The sequence below is a fragment of the Sebastes umbrosus genome, chromosome 24 (genome assembly GCF_015220745.1).
Source record: "Sebastes umbrosus isolate fSebUmb1 chromosome 24, fSebUmb1.pri, whole genome shotgun sequence".
Taxonomy (NCBI): domain Eukaryota; kingdom Metazoa; phylum Chordata; class Actinopteri; order Perciformes; family Sebastidae; genus Sebastes; species Sebastes umbrosus.
Window position 1 is genome coordinate 13,684,619 of NC_051292.1, and position 21,606 is coordinate 13,706,224.

The 21,606-nt window shown below is 41.5% G+C and overlaps 1 protein-coding gene across 1 annotated transcript in view; it reads right to left on the minus strand.

The window, feature by feature from the left end:
• Positions 1-21,606, minus strand: part of LOC119483767 (protein NLRC3-like) — a 40,631-nt gene that overhangs the window by 14,684 nt on the left and 4,341 nt on the right. The window contains 6 exon segments of the mRNA XM_037762217.1: positions 4,007-4,180; positions 6,594-6,767; positions 8,703-8,876; positions 11,291-11,467; positions 13,318-15,166; positions 16,225-16,382. Of these exon segments, the coding sequence (XP_037618145.1) occupies positions 4,007-4,180; positions 6,594-6,767; positions 8,703-8,876; positions 11,291-11,467; positions 13,318-15,166; positions 16,225-16,382 (2,706 nt within the window).

The following is a 21,606-nucleotide window of genomic DNA, read 5'->3' on the forward strand; positions in this document are numbered from 1 at the left end:
GACTGTCCCTGTGACTGTCCCCGTGGTCATGTGACTGTCCCTGTGACTGTCCCTGTGGTCATGTGACTGTCCCTGTGACTGTCCCTGTGGTCATGTGACTGTCCCTGTGACTGTCCCTGTGACTCTCCCTGTGGTCATGTGACTGTTTCTGTGACTGTCCCTGTGGTCATGTGACTGTCCCTGTGGTCATGTGATTGTACCCGTGGTCATGTGACTGTCCCTGTGACTGTCCCTGTGGTCATGTGACTGTCCCTGTGGTCATGTGATTGTCCCCGTGGTCATGTGACTGTCCCCGTGGTCATGTGACTGTCCCTGTGTCCATTACAATACTTTAGTCTTATTCTTTCAGCTCCAACCCCGGCGGTGTGAAACAGACTTAGGAGAAGGTAAATAATAAATCTATAAACATAATTCACAGCGGTAAGCAGGCTTACTTTCACATCTTCTAATCACCCACAGCATACATAAAAGTATTGGTAGCAAACTAACCAAGGCAACACATTCAGTCTGAGGGACTGTAGGAGCACGACTCTGACGTGTCTCACAGCAACATACGGCTCAAGAAGCTGATTCAGATGAGTGACTATATGAATATCATATATGAATATATGATAAGAGATCATGTACTGATTTTGTGTTATTGTGGTTATATAAATGTCATTTATGTCCGTTTCACACCGCTGGGTTTGCAGCTGAGAGAAGAAGGCTACATTATTGTCATACAGGTCATAACAATACATGTGATCACATTAACTCAGCAGAGTACACAAAGTAGTTCTAGTCAGATCTCTGGTGCTCTAGACGGGGCAGTGATATTACAAGTCTGTTCATTTACACATTCACACAGTCGGTGACCTTTCTGTATGTGTCAGTTTAAACTGTGTTGCTTTTAGCCTGGATTATGTGTTCAAATTCTTTGTCTCTGTGTAATATTATCTTATGATCCACACAGTGGAAATAAACTGCTGAGAGTCCTGAGAGCATCATTACTGCAGAAACAGAGAGCTTTTCACTGCTCACTTTAATGATGGATTTACTACTGCTAGGTTGGTTTCAGTCACATTTCAATGTTTCATCTACTTTTAAATATTACATGACAAATATGTAAATATTAGGGCTGTCAATCCATTGAAATATTTAGTCGTGATTAATCACATGATTGTCCATAGTTAATCGTGATTAATCTCAAATTAATCGCACATTTTACAACCTAAAAATCACAAGTTGCATTAATGTAATTAGTGGTGTTAAAACGAACTAGCGTTAACTCGTTATTATTGCATTAACTTTGACAGCCCGACTAAATATGGAATCTTTTTGGACAAGGAGATCAAACAGAGCGTTTCAGAGAGAGGGTGTAAAGAGGTGCTGCAGCACAGCCGCTAGAAGAAAAGTAAAGTGTTTTTTGAACATTAAAGCATGTAAACATGTTCTAGTAGAAACCCAAAATACAAGTATGAACCTGAACATCAGCTTAACAGGTCCTCTTTAAAGGTCCTACATGTTCATACACAGACTGAACAGTAAAACATCAGCTGTGATTACTGGACTTCAGCAGAGGTTCTGGTCTTTATAAAGACCACATGGTTACTAAATGTAACCATGGTTCTATGATGGTTCTATCTCTCAATGAGAGAACACACACTTTCTGATCAGATTTGATGGTACGACAGTTTGATGGATGAGGACCACTGTCTCTATACATGATGTGATGCTGTCAGCTGTAATCCAGCTTTATTTCCTGGAGACATGAACACAACAACATCTTCTTCACATTGACTCAAACACATGATCACAACAAGCTTCTGGCTGATCTGATTGGTTGACTGTTCTCTCTCACATCACAACAATACTGCTGAAACCAACATGGACCTACTCCGACGGTCTACTTACTCCAGAGTCTCCAGTCTACAGTGTGGACTCTTCACAAGATCAGACAGCAGCTTCACATCTGAATCCTTCAGCTTGTTGTTTCTCAGCTCCAGCTCTCTCAAATGGGAGGGGTTAGACTTCAGAGCTGAGGCCAGAGAAGCACAGCTGATCTCTGACAAACTGCAGGCCCTCAATCTGAATAAAGAATAAATGATGAAGATAAAAATCACTTTATAATCCAGTCAGATGTGTTCAGGTTTTAAATGTGTAGATCAACATCACTATGTCCTAATCAATGATCTTTTCCCTAAAATGAGTAGAGTGACTTTGTCATTGTGTTATTGTGGATCATCATAATGTCAGCCTTCTACAGACATCATCCAAATGTCACCACAACATTCATACACCTGTTCATGTCAACACACATCAATAACATGCTGCTGATCTCTGTGTTCATCTGTGTGTGTGCTGAAGGATCAATATCAATGATCAGACATTATTTGTGGAACATGTTGAAACAATCAGAAACCAGAGAAATATTTCTACTTCATGAAGTAAACTTGATCAATTCAGAACAAATATTCAGGGTTCCTACACATTTTACATTTTACATTCCAGACTTTTCCAGACTTCTCTGTAGATTTTTCAGACCATATTTGACTTTGTGACTCGGGGTTCAGAGGACGCTGTTACAAGACTACAGCACCCCCCCCCCTCCCCCCATCATGGTTGAGATGTCAAACGATTTTCCTCAAAGTTTGCATCCAGCTCTCTTTTCCACTTGTAATTGTTAACCAACCAGGCTTTGTGTTTGGGATCATCAAGCCAGCCCTCAAAACTTTACTCATCGTGGCCGTTCAGTCTACAGTCCTACAGAGAAAGCTGGACGACGTTCTGCTGTCAAACATCCTGCTCTAGGTGAATCACAATGATGCCGCCCCTCTATTAGCACCAGGGACAGACTGGGACACAAACCCATCCCAGGACTTTGAGACGGAGAGGTGTCTTATGTGAGCGGCCGGAGGGCGCGAGACGAAACATTGTGGGTTAGTAATTTTACCACTAATAGAGTTTTAGTGGTATAAAGAGAATGTGATGATGATGATGAAGACCTTCAAGACTCTTCATCGTGGATGACACCTCCTCAGTTTGTATCAGCACTTCATCACTGAATCAAAACAAGACCGGCCAGCTGGATCACTGGTCACAGTTCATCACGTTCATGATGTAAATGACTGAGCCAATCAGATTTCAGCCAGAACGAGGATCAGTCCAAATTAGGAGGGGCCGCCCGTCCCCCCCCCTCAATATGTAAAGTATTAGATTGTCCCAGTCTGACAGGCAGCGTTCTGCTCTGTGCCGTCTGCCTGCAGTTACCGGTTACTTTTTATTATTATATTATTATTGTTATGTTGCTCATGATGAATAGTTGGCCCATATTTGGCTGCCAAAGTGCCGCCCTAGGCGGTTGCCTAGTCGGCCTCTATGGAGGCGCCGGCCCCGGCTGTGACGTACAGGCGTAGAGGCAGCTCTGTAGGAGTGTGCGTTCAGTCAGAGCCTACTTCCTGTGCTGCTTTCAACGACATCAAGCTCTCTCTGGCCCGCGCTCTCTCACACAGTAGTAAACATTGTGGCTGCACCGGCTGCTCTAAACACCATGAAAAACACTCTGCTTGTATGATCTATTTATTTTTAGAAATTCTGAATTTGATATCTTAGAAAGCAGAATAGGAGCAACAGTCTGGAAACAGACATGTTTTTCCATTCTCTCTTTTCTTTTTTCCATACTCATCCAGACCTGGAAATGACTAAAATCAAATTCCATACTTCTCCATACTGCGTAGGAACCCTGAATATTAGTTGAGAGGATCTTCTGTATCCAGATGTGACCATTTACCAACAATGATAAACATTCATTTACTTTAACAACTAACAGTGGACATTTTCTACACTTTCTTTAAGAAACACAAGTCTTTTGTGACTGCAGACTAGATTTAGTTCAAGAAACATGAAAATATGAAGAAAAGGACATTAACAACTTTATGGATGTAAGTTATGTTTGTACATAAATCAGGTTCAATTGTTAATTCAACATATAAGATCTCTAATAGTAACAGAGAGTCAGTGAACTGACCTCAGAGTCTCCAGTCTACAGTGTGGACTCTCCAGAAAACCACACAGGACCTTCACTCCTGAATCCTGCAGCTTGTTGTGACTCAGCTCCAGCTCTCTCAGATGGGAGGGGTTGGACTTCAGAGCTGAGACCAGAGAAGCACAGCTGATCTCTGACAAACTGCAGCCACTCAATCTGAATAAAGAATAAATAATGAAGATAAAAATCACTTTATAATCCAGTCAGATGTGTTCAGGTTTTAAATGTGTAGCTCAACATCACTATGTCCTAATCAATGATCTTTTCCCTAAAATGAGTAGAGTGACTTTGTCATTGTGTTATTGTGGATCATCATAATGTCAGCCTTCTACAGACATCATCCAAATGTCGCCACAACATTCATACACCTGTTCATGTCAACACACATCAATAACATGCTGCTGATCTCAGTCAAGTCTGGAATTAGAGGATCAATATCAAATCAGACTTGTTGGACTTCATTACTTCATTTATTACATGGCCTTCTTCTCACTGTATCTGCTAGCCTAGCAGGTTTATGTCATTTACAGGAAAGGTCCACATTTGTTCAAGTGTGTCTGTAAACAACAGCCACATGTCATATGTACATTAAAAGAGTTATTGGTGGCAGTAATCATTCCTCCTGTGAAGTGGTCCCTTCATAACACAACTACACTGTAAGAAATGACTTCACAAGTTCAAGTGAAACTAATATGAAGATTCAGCAGTCTGAGTCCGACAAATCAAAGTTACACACTGTTTAGTACCAAATTCCCTCTTTGAGTTACTATTCCTCCTGCAGCTCAACAAGGAAACTGTCAAACACAACACACTGACTGGATACATACTAAGGCTGGGCAATATATCCATATTATATCCATATCGTGATATGAGACTAGATATCGTCTTTGATTTTGGATATCCTAATATCTAGGGTTGTCAAAGTTAATCGTTTTAACGCCACTATTTTCTTTAACGCATTAATGCAATCGATCTTCCGGAGGTTATAGCGGCTCAGTTTTAAAGCTAGAGTGAAGATACTGGTATCATAGGAAACTGGAAAACCTGATGAATCCATCGGTACCAACCATGTCAAACTAGCTCGTCGGGAAGGAGGTTAAATAACGCTCCAAACTTACTCTAAAGTTTGGCAAGGAAAAACTGTCATGGGCATCTTCAAAGGGGTCGCTTGACCTCTGACCTCCAGATATGTGAATGTAAATGGGTTCTATGGGTACCCACGAGTCTCCCCTTTACAGACATGCCCACTTTATGATAATCACATGCAGTTTGGGGCAAGTCATAGTCAAGTCAGCACACTGACACACTGACAGCTGTTGTTGCCTGTTGGTCTGCAGTTTACCATGTTATGATTGGAGCATATTGTTTTATGCTAAATGCAGTACCTGTGAGGGTTTCTGGACAATATCTGTCATTGTTTTGTGTTCTTAATTGATTTACAATAATAAATATATACATACATTTACATAAATCATATTTGTCCACTCCCATGTTGATAAGAATATTAAATACTTGACAGATCTCCCTTTAAGGTTCATTTAGAACAGATACAAAAATTGTGAATAATTTGCGATTAATCGTGATTAAATATTTTAATGGATTGACAGCCCTAGTAATATCGTGTTGTGTTGTAAGTGTCATCTCTTCCTGGTTTTAAAGGCTACATTACAGTAAAGTGATGTCATTCTCTGAACTTACCAGACTGTTCTAGCTGTTCTATTATTGGTCATTTACACAAATAAATATTGTGATATTTGATTTTCTCCAAGTCACCCAGCCCTAATACATCTAACTCAGACTGCTGAAGCCTCTGATTAGTTTAAGATCAACTTTACAGGTCATTTTACACAGAACAAGACTGTGGATTTAGTCCTCATCTCGTAACACTCAGGTTATACGGGGGTTGCTTCACAGACAGAAGGAATGATGACAGACATCAATAACTCTTTGAATGTACATATGAACATGTGAGTATTGTATTCACATAGACTTGAACAAAATATGAACCTGCAAAGATGTTTCTGATGCAGAATATTTATTTGGATTTTGCTTCAAATAATTAGACAATGCTGACATGAAAATAGATCACAGTTAGATCTGCTGTCAAAAAGAACGTGGGAATAACTTAGAACCATAGAGACCTATGATTAGATGGTGTCGTTCATAATCATCACTTGTGTGCCTTTAAGTTGGTGCAATACGTGTTTGTTGAAGAGTGCTGCACCTTTAGACATGTTCAAATAGAGAGCTACAGGAATGAGTCCTAAAACCCAGAAATGAATTAGCATTTTAGTACTTCCTGTTCCCTCGTCTGGAAGTCAATGGGTTTTTAGTTAGATGGCTGAAATAAGGTCTGTGGTTAAAGGTCCAGTGTGTAGGATCTGGAGGTATCTAGTGGTGAGGTGAGGAGATTACAACCAACTGAAGCCTCTCCTGTGTGCCAAGCGTGTTGGAGAGCTACGGTGGCCGACGTGACAACGTGAATGTCCCTCTCTAGAGCCATCTGGAGCAGAGCCAGTGTGTAGAGAGTGTGTGTACAAACTACATAAACTACAGTCAGTGAACTGACCTCAGAGTCTCCAGTCTACAGTGTGGACTCTCCAGAAAACCACACAGGACCTTCACTCCTGAATCCTCCAGGTTGTTGAGGCTCAGCTCCAGCTCTCTCAGATGGGAGGGGTTGGACTTCAGAGCTGAGGCCAGAGAAGCACAGCTGATCTCTGACAAACTGCAGCGCCACAATCTGAATAAAGAATAAATGATGAAGATATAAATCACTTTATAATCCAGTCAGATGTGTTCAGGTTTTAAATGTGTAGCTCAACATCACTATGTCCTAATCAATGATCTTTTCCCTAAAATGAGTAGAGTGACTTTGTCATTGTGTTATTGTGGATCATCATAATGTCAGCCTTCTACAGACATCATCCAAATGTCACCACAACATTCATACACCTGTTCATGTCAACACACATCAATAACATGCTGCTGATCTCTGTGTTCATCTATGTGTGTGTGCTGAAGAATCAATATCGATGATCAGACATTATTTGTGGAACATGTTGAAACAATCAGAAACCAAAGAAATATTTCTACTTCATGAAGTAAACTTGATCAATTCAGAACAAATATTCAGGGTTCCTACACATTTTACATTTTACATTCCAGACTTTTCCAGACTTCTCTGTAGATTTTTCAGACCATATTTGACTTTGTGACTCGGGGTTCAGAGGACGCTGTTACAAGACTACAGCCTCCCCCCCCCACCATGGTTGAGATGTCAAACCATTTTCCTCAAAGTTTGCATCCAGCTCTCTTTTCCCCATTTGGAATTGTTAACCAACCAGGCTTTGTGTTTGGGATCATCAAGCCAGCCCTCAGAACACTTTACTCATTGTGGTCGTTCAGTCTACAGTCCTACAGAGAAAGCTGGACGACGTTCTGCTGTCAAACATCCTGCTCTAGGTGAATCACAATGATGCCGCCCCTCTATTAGCACCAGGGACAGACTGGGACACAAACCCATCCCAGGACTTTGAGACGGAGAGGTGTCTTATGTGAGCGGCCGGAGGGCGCGAGACGAAACATTGTGGGTTAGTAATTTTACCACTAATAAAGTTTTAGTGGTATAAAGAGAATGTGATGATGATGATGAAGACCTTCAAGACTCTTCATCGTGGATGACACCTCCTCAGTTTGTATCAGCACGTCATCACTGAATCAAAACCAGACCAGCCAGCTGGAACACTGGTCACAGTTCATCACATTCATGATGTAAATGACTGAGCCAATCAGATTTCAGCCAGAACGAGGATCAGTCCAAATTAGGAGGGGCCGCTCGTCCCCCCCCTCAATATGTAAAGTATTAGATTGTCCCAGTCTGACAGGCAGCGTTCTGCTCTGTGCCGTCTGCCTGCAGTTACTGGTTACTTTTTATTATTATATTATTATTGTTATGTTGCTCATGATGAATAGTTGGCCCATATTTGGCTGCCAAAGTGCCGCCCTAGGCGGTTGCCTAGTTGGCCTCTATGGAGGCGCCGGCCCTGGCTGTGACGTACAGGTGTAGAGGCAGCTCTGTAGGAGTGTGCGTTCAGTCAGAGCCTACTTCCTGTGCTGCTTTCAACGACATCAAGCTCTCTCTGGCCCGCGCTCTCTCACAGTAGTAAACATTGTGGCTGCACCGGCTGCTCTAAACACCATGAAAAACACTCTGCTTGTATGATCTATTTATTTTTAGAAATTCTGAATTTGATATCTTAGAAAGCAGAACAGGGGCAACAGTCTGGAAACAGACATGTTTTTCCATTCTCTCTTTTCTTTTTTCCATACTCATCCAGACCTGGAAATGACTAAAATCAAATTCCATACTTCTCCATACTGCGTAGGAACCCTGAATATTAGTTGAGAGGATCTTCTGTATCCAGATGTGACCATTTACCAACAATGATAAACATTCATTTACTTTAACAACTAACAGTGGACATTTTCTACACTTTCTTTAAGAAACACAAGTCTTTTGTGACTGCAGACTAGATTTAGTTCAAGAAACATGAAAATATGAAGAAAAGGACATTAACAACTTTATGGATGTAAGTTATGTTTGTACATAAATCAGGTTCAATTGTTAATTTAACATGTAAGATCTCTAATAGTAACAGAGAGTCAGTGAACTGACCTCAGAGTCTCCAGTCTACAGTGTGGACTCTCCAGAAAACCACACAGAACCTTCACTCCTGAATCCTGCAGGTTGTTGTTACTCAGATCCAGCTCTCTCAGATGGGAGGGGTTGGACTTCAGAGCTGAGACCAGAGAAGCACAGCTGATCTCTGACAAACTGCAGCCCCACAATCTGAATAAAGAATAAATGATGAAGATAAAAATCACTTTATAATCCAGTCAGATGTGTTCAGGTTTTAAATGTGTAGCTCAACATCACTATGTCCTAATCAATGATCTTTTCCCTAAAATGAGTAGAGTGACTTTGTCATTGTGTTATTGTGGATCATCATAATGTCAGCCTTCTACAGACATCATCCAAATGTCACCACAACATTCATACACCTGTTCATGTCAACACACACCAATAACATGCTGCTGATCTCAGTCAAGTCTGGAATTAGAGGATCAATATCAAATCAGACTTGTTGGACTTCATTACTTCATTTATTACATGGCCTTCTTCTCACTGTATCTGCTAGCCTAGCAGGTTTATGTCATTTACAGGAAAGGTCCACATTTGTTCAAGTGTGTCTGTAAACAACAGCCACATGTCATATGTACATTAAAAGAGTTATTGGTGGCAGTAATCATTCCTCCTGTGAAGTGGTCCCTTCATAACACAACTACACTGTAAGAAATGACTTCACAAGTTCAAGTGAAACTAATATGAAGATTCAGCAGTCTGAGTCGACAAATCAAAGTTACACACTGTTTAGTACCAAATTCCCTCTTTGAGTTACTATTCCTCCTGCAGCTCAACAAGGAAACTGTCAAACACAACATACTGACTGGATACATACTAAGGCTGGGCAATATATCCATATTATATCCATATCTTGATATGAGACTAGATATCGTCTTTGATTTTGGATATCCTAATATCTAGGGTTGTCAAAGTTAATCGCTTTAACACCACTATTTTCTTTAACGCATTAATGCAATCGATCTTCCGGAGGTTATAGCGGCTCAGTTTTAAAGCTAGAGTGAAGATACTGGTATCATAGGAAACTGGAAAACTTGATGAATCCATCGGTACCAACCATGTCAAACTAGCTCGTCAGGAAGGAGGTTAAATAACGCTCCAAACTTACTCTAACGTTTGGCGAGGAAAAACTGTCATGGGCATCTTCAAAGGGGTCTCTTGACCTCTGACCTCCAGATATGTGAATGTAAACGGGTTCTATGGGTACCCACGAGTCTCCCCTTTACAGACATGCCCACTTTATGATAATCACATGCAGTTTGGGGCAAGTCATAGTCAAGTCAGCGCACTGACACACTGACAGCTGTTGATGCCTGTTGGGCTGCAGTTTGCCATGTTCTGATTGGAGCATATTGTTTTATGCTAAATGCAGTACCTGTGAGGGTTTCTGGACAATATCTGTCATAGTTTTGTGTTCTTAATTGATTTACAATAATAAATATATACATACATTTACATAAATCATATTAGTCCACTCCCATGTTGATAAGAATATTAAATACTTGACAGATCTCCCTTTAAGGTTCATTTAGAACAGATACAAAAATTGTGAATAATTTGCGATTAATCGTGATTAAATATTTTAATGGATTGACAGCCCTAGTAATATCGTGTTGTGTTGTAAGTGTCATCTCTTCCTGGTTTTAAAGGCTACATTACAGTAAAGTGATGTCATTCTCTGAACTTACCAGACTGTTCTAGCTGTTCTATTATTGGTCATTTACACAAAAAACAAAATTATGATATTTGATTTTCTCCAAGTCACCCAGCCCTAATACATCTAACTCAGACTGCTGAAGCCTCTGATTAGTTTAAGATCAACTTTACAGGTCATTTTACGCAGAACAAGACTGTGGATTTAGTCCTCATCTCGTAACACTCAGGTTATACGGGGGTTGCTTCACAGACAGAAGGAATGATGACAGACATCAATAACTCTTTGAATGTACATATGAACATGTGAGTATTGTATTCAGACAGACTTGAACAAAATATGGACCTGCAAAGAGGTTTCAGATGCAGAATATTTATTTGGTTTTTGCTTCAAATAATTAGACAATGCTGACATGAAAACAGATCACAGTTAGATCTGCTGTCAAAAAGAACGTGGGAATAACTTAGAACCATAGAGACCTCTGATTAGATGGTGTCATTCATAATCATCACTTGTGTGCCTTTAAGTTGGTGCAATACGTGTTTGTTGAAGAGTGCTGCACCTTTAGACATGTTCAAATAGAGTGCTACAGGAATGAGTCCTAAAACCCAGAAATGAATTAGCATTTTAGCACTTCCTGTTCCCTCGTCTGGAAGTCAATGGGTTTTTAGTTAGATGGCTGAAATAAGGTCTGTGGTTAAAGGTCCAGTGTGTAGGATCTGGAGGTATCTAGTGGTGAGGTGAGGAGATTACAACCAACTGAAGCCTCTCCTGTGTGCCAAGCATGTTGGAGAGCTACGGTGGCCGACGTGAAAACGTGAAAGTCCCTCTCTAGAGCCATCTGGAGCAGAGCCAGTGTGTAGAGAGTGTGTGTACAAACTACATAAACTACAGTCAGTGAACTGACCTCAGAGTCTCCAGTCTACAGTTTGGACTCTTCAGTCCAGCAGAAAGCAGCTTCACTCCTGAATCCTGCAGGTTGTAGTTGTCACTCAGGTCCAGCTCTCTCAGATGGGAGGGGTTGGACTTCAGAGCTGAGGCCACAACTTCACAGTGAGTATCTGAGAGTTCACAGTCAGAAAGTCTGTGATGACACAAAAATGACAAAATATGTTATTATGAAAGAGGACAGTTTATATTTACTTCATGCATTTGATGACTAAACAGTTTGATATAAACTTCTTTAATCAACATTTACTCCTCACATCAGTGGTTCAGCTAATCTGATCTCACTGTTTGACATGAAACAATAATTCTCATCACTCTCTCTCAAACCTGCAGACTTTTAATCTTTGTTTTTCTTTAATCTTGCAGATGAAGAGAGAGAACATGTAGTTACATTGAGGCTTCCCTAATGTCCAGTCTGTCAGTGTGATCTGATCCCAGGTCTGTCTCCACAAAGTTAGCATGAGGCCTTCTTGATTAGAAAAGCATTTTTAAAACTCAGTGAATAAGTAATAATAATACAGTTGATAAAGATGACCTCTCTTTGCTACCTACCTGCTGCTTTCAGGTTCACGTCCATAAATGGGAAAATTAAACAAATTGCTATAATATTAGACCTTTACATAATTAAACATTCATATAACTAGATATTTTGATGACTGCATGGCGTTTTGTCATTAACACTCTTTTCTGAGCATCAAATGTATTCAGCTCACAAACATAATGAATGAACCTATGAGGTTACATTATTTACAACATAATGACATCAGAAAGATGATATCAGTGTATCAGCATTAAAAACATAACACTGATCTTTGGTTTGTATAAGATCTCTTAAAAAGTCTGAATTCTACCATTCTGCTGTTATATATTCATCAGACTGCTGTTATTGGTGGAAGCTGTGTATTTCCTGTTACTACTCTTCTCTACAGCAACAAGAGAGAGAAACACCAGAGTTTCCTTCTGTGAGTAACAGAATAAAAGGAAAGACTTCAAAACAAGATGATGGAACACAACTTGAATTCATTAGCAATAAAATGCACCATTGCTCGATTCAACACACTCAGGGGTTTTACAACGACAAGCTTTGTCTCGTATGACCAGTAGTTTACGGTGGCTAATGCTAGAGTTGGGTCGATTTTCGGTTTTGCCGGTCCGGTCTGGTCCGGTGTACGAGCTTAAACCGGTTTGATTTCATGCTAACGACACGTTCTGCCAAATTAAAAAGTAGCCGACATCAACAACCTGTGCCGACAGAGTCACAGTGCTAAATCCAGCCTGTATTGCATTACTAATAAGCAATATGACAACGTGATTAACGTTATGATTATGATATAATGTTGGTGTATAAACAAGAAGAGGTTTGTTTACTAGGAAGTTCATGTGTTTTTTGGGGTGATCAGATGAGACATGGCAGAGCTGGTCTCAAAGAAAACTAAAACTGCAGCAACATGGCAACAGTTTGGATTTGAAGCCAACGAAAGAGATGAGCCCAAAAACACACAAGGTAAGGTGTAATGTGGTGCAAGGCCTATTGAAAGCAAACCCCAGCACCAGGACTCTGATCCCAGGACCGCCCCGACTCCCCGCCGGATCAGCAAACGTTCTGTTGCTGCCGTTACACCGGTTAGACCCAGCGCTCCACCAGACAGCTGATCTTTTGTTTTTTTCATTTGTTTTACCAGGTTCACATGTCGTCTCCATCACCCAAAAAGATAAATATGAAAAAACTGTCAAATGTAACAATTATTAGAAATAAATAGAATAAGTGTTCATTAACTTGACAGCTAGAAACACAAACTACTGAAACATTTTGAACTCAACATTTGAAACAGCTCAAGAACATCTGTGACAAAATACAAATACATATATATGTAATAAACACGTGGAACATTTATAAGAATATTATATTTATAGAATAATTTATAGTGTGTATATTTGAAGAACTAAACTACACTGATCTATAAAGTTAATCACATCTGGACTTACAGAGCTTTTCTGCAGTTCCTCACAGCTGGAATCAGTCTCAGTCGTCCCTCGTCTGATGTGTTGTACTTCTTCAGGTCCAACTCATCCAGAACCTCCTCTGACATCTGCAGCATGTAGGCCAGAGCTGAGCAGTGGATCACAGAGAGTTCCTTCTCTGATCTGTTCTCTGACTTCAGGAACTCTTGGATGTCCTGATGTACTGAGTGGTCGTTCATCTCCGTCAGACAGTGGAAGATGTTGATGCTTCTGTCAGGAGAGGTTTTTGTATCAACCATGTTCCGCATCAACATGTGGCGTATGCCAGAAGAGGTTTCGGTTTCATCCTATTTCTTCTCGTTCAGGTTTTTGATGGCTCTCTGGATGATTTCTGGACTGTTGTCTGTCTGACCCAGCAGACCTCCTAAGAGTCTCTGGTTGGACTCCAGAGAGAGGCCATGAAGGAAGCGAACAAACAGGTCCAGGTGGCCATTTCTACTCCTCAGGGATTTCTCCATGGCTCTCATCAGGAAGTCATCCAGGGTTGAATGAACATATTCTTCTCCCAGGAAGTCCTTCAGTACCTCTGTGTTGCTGTTTGTGTAACAGTGGAACATGTAGACTGCAGCCAGAAACTCCTGAATGCTCAGGTGAACAAAGCAGTAGACTGTTTTCTGGAAGATCACACACTCTCTTTTGAAGATCTCTGTACAAACTCCTGAGTACACCGAGGCCTCTGTGACATCCAGACCACACCGCTCCAGGTCTTCTTGGTAGAACATGATGTTTCCTTTCTCCAGCTGTTCAAACGCCAGCCTCCCCAGCTTCAGAAGAACTTCCCCGTCAGCCTCCGTCAGCTCCTGTGGACTCGTCTCACGTCCCTCACCGTACTTCTGCTTCTTCCTCTTTGTCTGAACCAACAGGAAGTGTGAGTACAGGTCAGTCAGGGTCTTGGGCAGCTCTCCTCTCTGGTCTGTAGTCAACATGTGGTCCAGAACTGTAGCAGTGATCCAGCAGAAGACTGGGATTAGACACATGATGTGGAGGCTCCTGGATGTCTTGATGTGTGAGATGATTCTGCTGTACAGCTCTTCATCACTGACTCTCCTCCTGAAGTACTCCTCCTTCTGGGCGTCAGTGAAGCCTCGTACTTCTGTTACCCTGTCAACACATGCAGGAGGGATCTGATTGGCCGCTGCAGGTCGGGAAGTTATCCAGACGAGAGCTGAGGGAAGCAGATTCCCCTGGATGAGGTTTGTCAACAGCACGTTGACTGATGACTTCTGGGTGACATCAGACACAACCTTCTTGTTCTTGAAATCCAGTGAAAGTCTGCTTTCATCCAGGCCGTCAAAGATGAACAGAACTTTACAGTCAGCGAGCTTCTCTGCTGTGACCTTCTGTAATGTTGGATGGAAAACATGGAGCAGCTTGAGAAGACTGTACTGCTCATCTCTGATCAGGTTCAGCTCCCTGAACGAAAGCAGAACCACCAGACTGACATCTTGGTTTTCCAAGCCCTCTGCCCAGTCCAGAGTGAACTTCTGCACTGAGAAGGTTTTTCCAACGCCAGCGACGCCGTTCGTCAGAACGACTCTGATGTGTCCCTGTTGGTCAGGTAAGGCTTTAAAGATGTCCTGGCACTTGATTGGAGCGTTATGGAGGGTGTTCTTCTTGGAAGCTGTCTCAAGCTGCCTCACCTCATGTTGGGTATTAACCTCTTCACTCTGTCCCTCTGTGATGTAGAGCTCAGTGTAGATCCTGTTGAGGAGGGTTCCACTTCCTGTTTCATCAGTTCCTTCAGTCACACATTCACATCTCCTCCTCAGACTGATCTTATGTTCATCTACAACCTCCTGCAGACCTCTATCTGCTGAAAGAGAAGGACAAAAGATAAAAATAAAGAAAATGTGATTATTATTTTCATTGCCAATATTGAAGTGATCAATATAAAGTAAATAAAAAAGCAGTAAAGGTTAAACAGTCTAGTTTTAGTGGAAGCATCAGAAATGCTCCTTTTTCTCTCAGTCGGTGTACATGTTTGATTGACAGCAGAGGAGGCGGAGCCTCAGCTGTCCGTCTGCAGCTCTTCATCTAAACAGCTCACTGTGGCTGTTCCTTCCTCACTGTAATATTTAAAACTGATCCACTCATCAAATAATGCAGAATATGTTCATATCTCGTTGTGTGGACATGTTTTTATTGAACAGCACCAATAACAAAAGCCGGGTTTCCACCAAAAGTTCCTGGGACTTTTTAGTCCTACTACTTTTAAGGAACTAAAAGGTTCCTTCAGTCCACTGTTGTCCGTTTCCACTACGGTCTAAAGACCTGTGAAGATTCAGCAAATTAGTCCTCTGATGTATGAAAAAGCAACATGACATGTGACGAGAGCTGTTGGTGGTTGCAGTAGTAAACACACTCTGCAGTCTGCCGTTCAGTGTGTCGTCCGTTTCATCTAAAAAACACGCTGGAAAATAATAAACATTAGGTTTTATCTCACTGTGACGACATTTACTGCACGTTGGATGTAATGAATGAAATGCAGAGGAGGAAAGTGAAACTAAGAGCGTCCGTCTCCACAGTAAATCATGTTGAGTATTTGAGGGTTATTTATTTATGTCTCTTGTTTTCTCTGTCTTTTTGGCTGGACCGCAGACGGCCAGCCCTACAACCCTAAAATTCTGTCACTGAGTGATGAAGTTACACGATTGGTCGTCTGAGTGTCTGTGTTTCCTCATTGACCTCTGGATCGTACGCCAACGTTGGTGTATGTATATATGTCTATGGCTTGAACGGCCAGTTGAGTGGAGCGGGGCGTCCCCTAGTGTCCTCGCAGGACCTGGTGGGACTTTTATGACTTTTTATGTATTAAAACAACGAGTAGTGTTTCAGACATGGAGACGTCAGCAGACAGATGTAGAGTCTTACTTTGTACAGTGCTGGTCTGACCGGCTGGCTGCAGTCCAGCTCTGGTTCTGGATCTTTTCCCACACTGGGGACAGGAGGAGTCTCCTGATGAAGCAGACTGGTCCAAGTACACAGCACAGCAGGACAGCTGCTCCTCCACAGAGACATCACTCCTCTTCCTGTGAAGACATGTCTTTATAACTAAAAGGCTTTGTTGATTGGCCGACACTGTCTCAAAGCTCAGATGGTCACAGGGAACAGTTAAAGTGTTACTTTTCTGTTTGAATTCAGCATTCAGTCTGTGATGACAGTGTTCCTTTTATTTCAACTCTCCTGCTTTCATAAACACTAATGAGCTGAATTTTACTATCTGGCTGTCTTATTAACCTCTTTACAATCCAACGGACGATATTCTGTCTTTCAGAGGTTGTAGCGGCTCAGTTTTAAAGCTAGAGTGAAGATACTGGTAACATGTGAAACTAGAAAACCTAAAGAATCCATCGTTACCAACCATGTCATGCTAGCTTGACTGGAAGAACGCTCTGACCTCCAGATATGTGAATGTAAATGGGTTCTATGGGTACCCACGAGTCTGCCCTTTACAGACATGCCCACTTTATGATAATCACATGTCATAGTGAAGTCAGCACACTGACAGCTGTTGTTGCACGTTGGGTTTCAGAGGGGTCCCGCCTCCGTGGCCGTCCTCCAGAGGGGTCGTCCTCCAGAGGGGTCGCCCTCCTGATCAGTTTCTCCCGTCTGTCCTGTCCCCGGTTCGTACACCTGAGTTTTCCTGCCCCGTCCCTGTTCAGCGCCCGGCAGCTAGCCCCTTAATCCCTCCTCCGGACTCCCTCCATCCACCCTGATGGAGTTCATAGACTATGTTTTAGGGACGTCTGGGATCCGTCCCTTGAGAAAGGGGGGGACTGTCATGGTCTTGGGTTTTGGTTGTAGTTTGTTTCCTGTATTATTTTGTAGGTTCAACACTTTCTACAGCTACTTCACAGTGAAAGTCCTCCATTAAAGAGAGCTGATCATGTTCTTAACAGTCTCACGGTCACTTTGGGCAGCTTAGCTTGAGTTAGTTAGGTTTGAACTGAGGTTAGAAGTGGTCTAAATAGTGTGGTAGACCAGCAGTCTAAGACACACAGTATGTAACAGTGGTGTCTCTGGTTCAAATCCAGATGGTTTACATTTATTTTTATGTCATTCTGATTTCTGTCACTTTCTACTGTCAACTATCAAATGAAGGCATGAATTCAAATATTCTAAAAAGAGAAGTGGTCCAAATGTACATTACTGCCCCTTTTAGTATGAGCAGATAACTTTAACATCACTACTGCCCAGGGATGTTTGTTCTTGACCTTAAGGAACAACATATGGTGGAGAAAATCTAAGGTCAAAGGTCCACTTACTAATGATCCAAAACTTTCAACTGCAAGCTCTGAATCTTTAGTAAGTGAGCTTAAATTCCCTTCACCATATTCTACATCAGTAGTTAGTTAAAGAATAAACTCAAACATTCAACACGCGTTAGTTTGGATCAGAAAGTCACACAATAACACAAACTAACTAACCGATAGAAGCAGCAGTAGAGCAGCAACTCCTGTGTTCTGAGAGGGAAATTACTGCTTTTGTGAATGAAGCCTGGTGGCTCTGAAGAGAGTGATATAACTACGTGGTCTCTATTGCTCTGGTCTATCATGACCTCTCTATTGCTCTGGTCTATCATGACCTCTCTATTGCTCTGGTCTATCATGTCCTCTCTATTGCTCTGGTCTATCGTGACCTCTCTATTGCTCTGGTCTATCGTGACCTCTCTATTGCTCTGGTCTATCGTGACCTCTCTATTGCTCTGGTCTATCGTGACCTCTCTATTGCTCTGGTCTATCATGACCTCTCTATTGCTCTGGTCTATCATGACCTCTCTATTGCTCTGGTCTATCATGTCCTCTCTATTGCTCTGGTCTATCGTGACCTCTCTATTGCTCTGGTCTATCATGACCTCTCTATTGCTCTGGTCTATCATGACCTCTCTATTGCTCTGGTCTATCATGACCTCTCTATTGCTCTGGTCTATCATGACCTCTCTATTGCTCTGGTCTATCGGGAGCTCTCTATTGCTCTGGTCTATCGTGACCTCTCTATTGCTCTGGTCTATCGTGTCCTCTCTATTACTCTGGTCTATCATGACCTCTCTATTCCCGAGGTAAAGCTCCCGTCCACAGCTGCTTTACCTCTCCATCAGACAGCCCTTTCTGACGGGGAACTGAAGCTGTTATATCGCTCTCTTCAAAGCCACCAGACTCCATTCACAAAAGCAGTCATTTAACTTCCCAGAACACGGGAGTATACGTACAACCTCACTTCAAAGAAGCTGTCATAACAGCTGATTTTAGGAGAAGTCAAACCAACACAGTATTTTGAGGACTAATGTGAGAAAATGAATTACACATTTGAAACACATTCTTTCACATTTTGAATAGTTGTAAATCTTTACAGCGACTTCAACGTTCAGGCAGAAATATGAATATTTTCTTGAAGTGTAAATTGTGAAATGGAGGTTCTCAGGTGTTTTGTTACAGAAATACAATCAGTAGTTTGTGGCTCTAAAACCCAGACTAAGATCCATCTTAGTTTGAAACAGTATCTGCACTAATAGTTCTGCATCAGGAATATATATCTGTTAGCAGAACATTTAGTCTTCATCCTCAATGCATCATCATCCATCAGGTCAGTGCACAGTAGAAACAGTCTCTTACTTTGTGTCTGAGGGTCCAGGTTCATTACTGAAGTATGGAGGAATCAATATGAATTAAAGCTGCAAGCAGCGATGAACGGGCCCTCGCACCTTCCCGCACGTCAGGGGTACTGGCGAGACGCCGGTCGACACACCCGTACATTTCAGTGACCATCGGACACTGCACGCACAAGTTAGACGTTATTTCCTTGCCTCTTTGTTTTTTTGGAGCAAATGTGCTCAGAAAGGACAAAGGGGGGTGTGATGTGGGGATTGAGAATGTATATGTTTATATTTAAAACTAATTCAAGTTCATGTATTTGATCTTAATGTGTGTCAGATAATGCAGTGGGTTAGAAAAGATGGTTAGTTTGCATGCAAGACCTTGTCTATGTGAAGCATAAACTAAACACATCAGGTGTGGCAAAACCAGCTACCTAAATATCTCTAATCTTTTAACTTTAATCTCATAATATTACAACTTTTTTTCTCATATTATGACTTTTTAACCTAAACTTATGACTTTTTTCTCGTAATATTACGACTTTTTTCTCGTAAACGTATGACTTTATTCTAAAAATCTAAGATTTATTTGTTTCCTCATTGTGGCCCTAATACTCTGTCGTACTCTTGAGTCTTAACAGTTAAAAATAAACCTCAGTCAAGTTGATCCAAGCTGTCAGACCCGTTCAGACACATTTTTCACTGATGTGAACTCAGATTACAATCAAACTGTAGATGAGATCAGGTGGCAGCAGCAGCAGGGCGGTGACTAAAAGCTACGGTTTGCAGTTTGAAACAGCCTTCACTAAATTTACAGGAAGTCACATGTTTTAAGAGAAATGAGACGTTGTTTCCTCTTAAGCGTCACGTTAATATTTTAGATTATAGCTTCTGTGTACTTCTGTGTACAGTGAACTGTGCAATTATTTGTGCAAAAGACATCAAGTAGTCCGACTCCAGCAGCCATGACCTATGAGCAGGTTCTGAAATGAACTTTTTTCATTGCCTGCCACTGTGGCAAACAAGTACCTTTTTTTTTGTCTGCCACTCAGAAATGTTATCTGCCACTTTTGAAATCTCTGCGCCAAATGAAGGAACAAGGCAAAAGTGAGCATGGCTCAGATACCCCCGCTCACTGCTTGATCCCTACTAAAGTAACACCAAAGGTTTTGCCATTTTGGAAAAACTCAAAAAAGGTTTGGGCACCGTGGACTTCTAACCCCCAAAAGGCACAACTAGACCACACTGTCAACCATCATACCAAATTTGAAGTTCCTAAATTAAATAGTTTTGCTCCGGACACGAAAATGTGACAGGTGAACGGGCGGACGGACGGAAGGGCACGTGGAACGCTATATATCCCCAACTACTTACGGGGGTATAATAACATCTTAGATCTGATGTCATTCAATGTTCAATATATTTTACACAAAAAACATTATATGCATGGTAAATTACAATATTCGAATTACACCGTGGCTTCCGGGGAGCCCTATTTTTCAGGGCAGGGAGGGTACTGTACACAGTACTGTACTGTACTTTGTTATTGTCATCTATAGGGGTTGTTTGCATAAAAACACACAATTCAAATGATTATGATTATTTAAATATTTGCTTTGATTAGAAAAATCTTGGCAAGCTGTTGAGAGCTAGTGTTAGGATGTTAAACAGGTCATACTGTAATTCCCTCTCTATTATCTATTTTATATTGCTGTGAAAACATCTCCTTCAAACAACTGGATTTATTCAAGTTTCTCGCCAAAAACATAATTTTACGAGGTTACATTTGAACAAGACGATAACGTAATTTACCAATAGTCATTTTTCCTGAGCTTGAGTTTGAACGCCACATAATAATAACAACTGCCTAATGCCTAATGTGCCTAATGGCACCTCCATTAACATTAGTAGATCTGTTATTTAACCAAGCAGGACTGTGCTGCCCACCGGCTGCTAACAGGTAACATTACTAACTCTCCTCCTGGCCAACAGGTTTGTTGTTCACAGTGTTGCATTATCAAGGAAAAAACAGGGTGCGTCCCTCAGGCAGTGTCTCCGGTCCAAAACAAACAGCAACATGATACAATGTGCTTATGCGTCATTGTGCACGCGTTACTGTGGAAGGGCATCAATACAGAGGAATCAGTAGTCACGGAGGCTTGAGATACCAAGGAATCAGACAATAAGGAGTCTGTTCTCTATTCCCTCCCCTAACATTTTTTACTGTCTGCCAAAATGGCGGATGGCCTGCCAATTTTACCCGCCAACAATTTACCTGCATTTGGCGGGTGGCGGTTGCTAATTTCAGACCCTGCCTATAAGTATATGTGAATAATAAGTACAATATACAGCTGAGTGAAGGCAGGCAGTTCAGAGGAGCAGAGTACAGCAGAGACTATGGTCCTGGAGACCAAATTATTAGGCTGAATGTTTCAGGGAAAATGTAAATGATATAACTCATATCAAACCCGACGTTCAGGAATTATCAGCCTCACATGTGACTGAATGGAAATGACGATAAATAATGTAAAACGTGTTTGTTGCTGACAGACAGACTCTCCGTCTCTCTCTGACTTTAATAGTATCATTAATAAAAGTTAAAGGGACTGTTTGTAACTTCTTACACGTGTAAATCATTGCGGGTCGGTGTCTCATGCGCG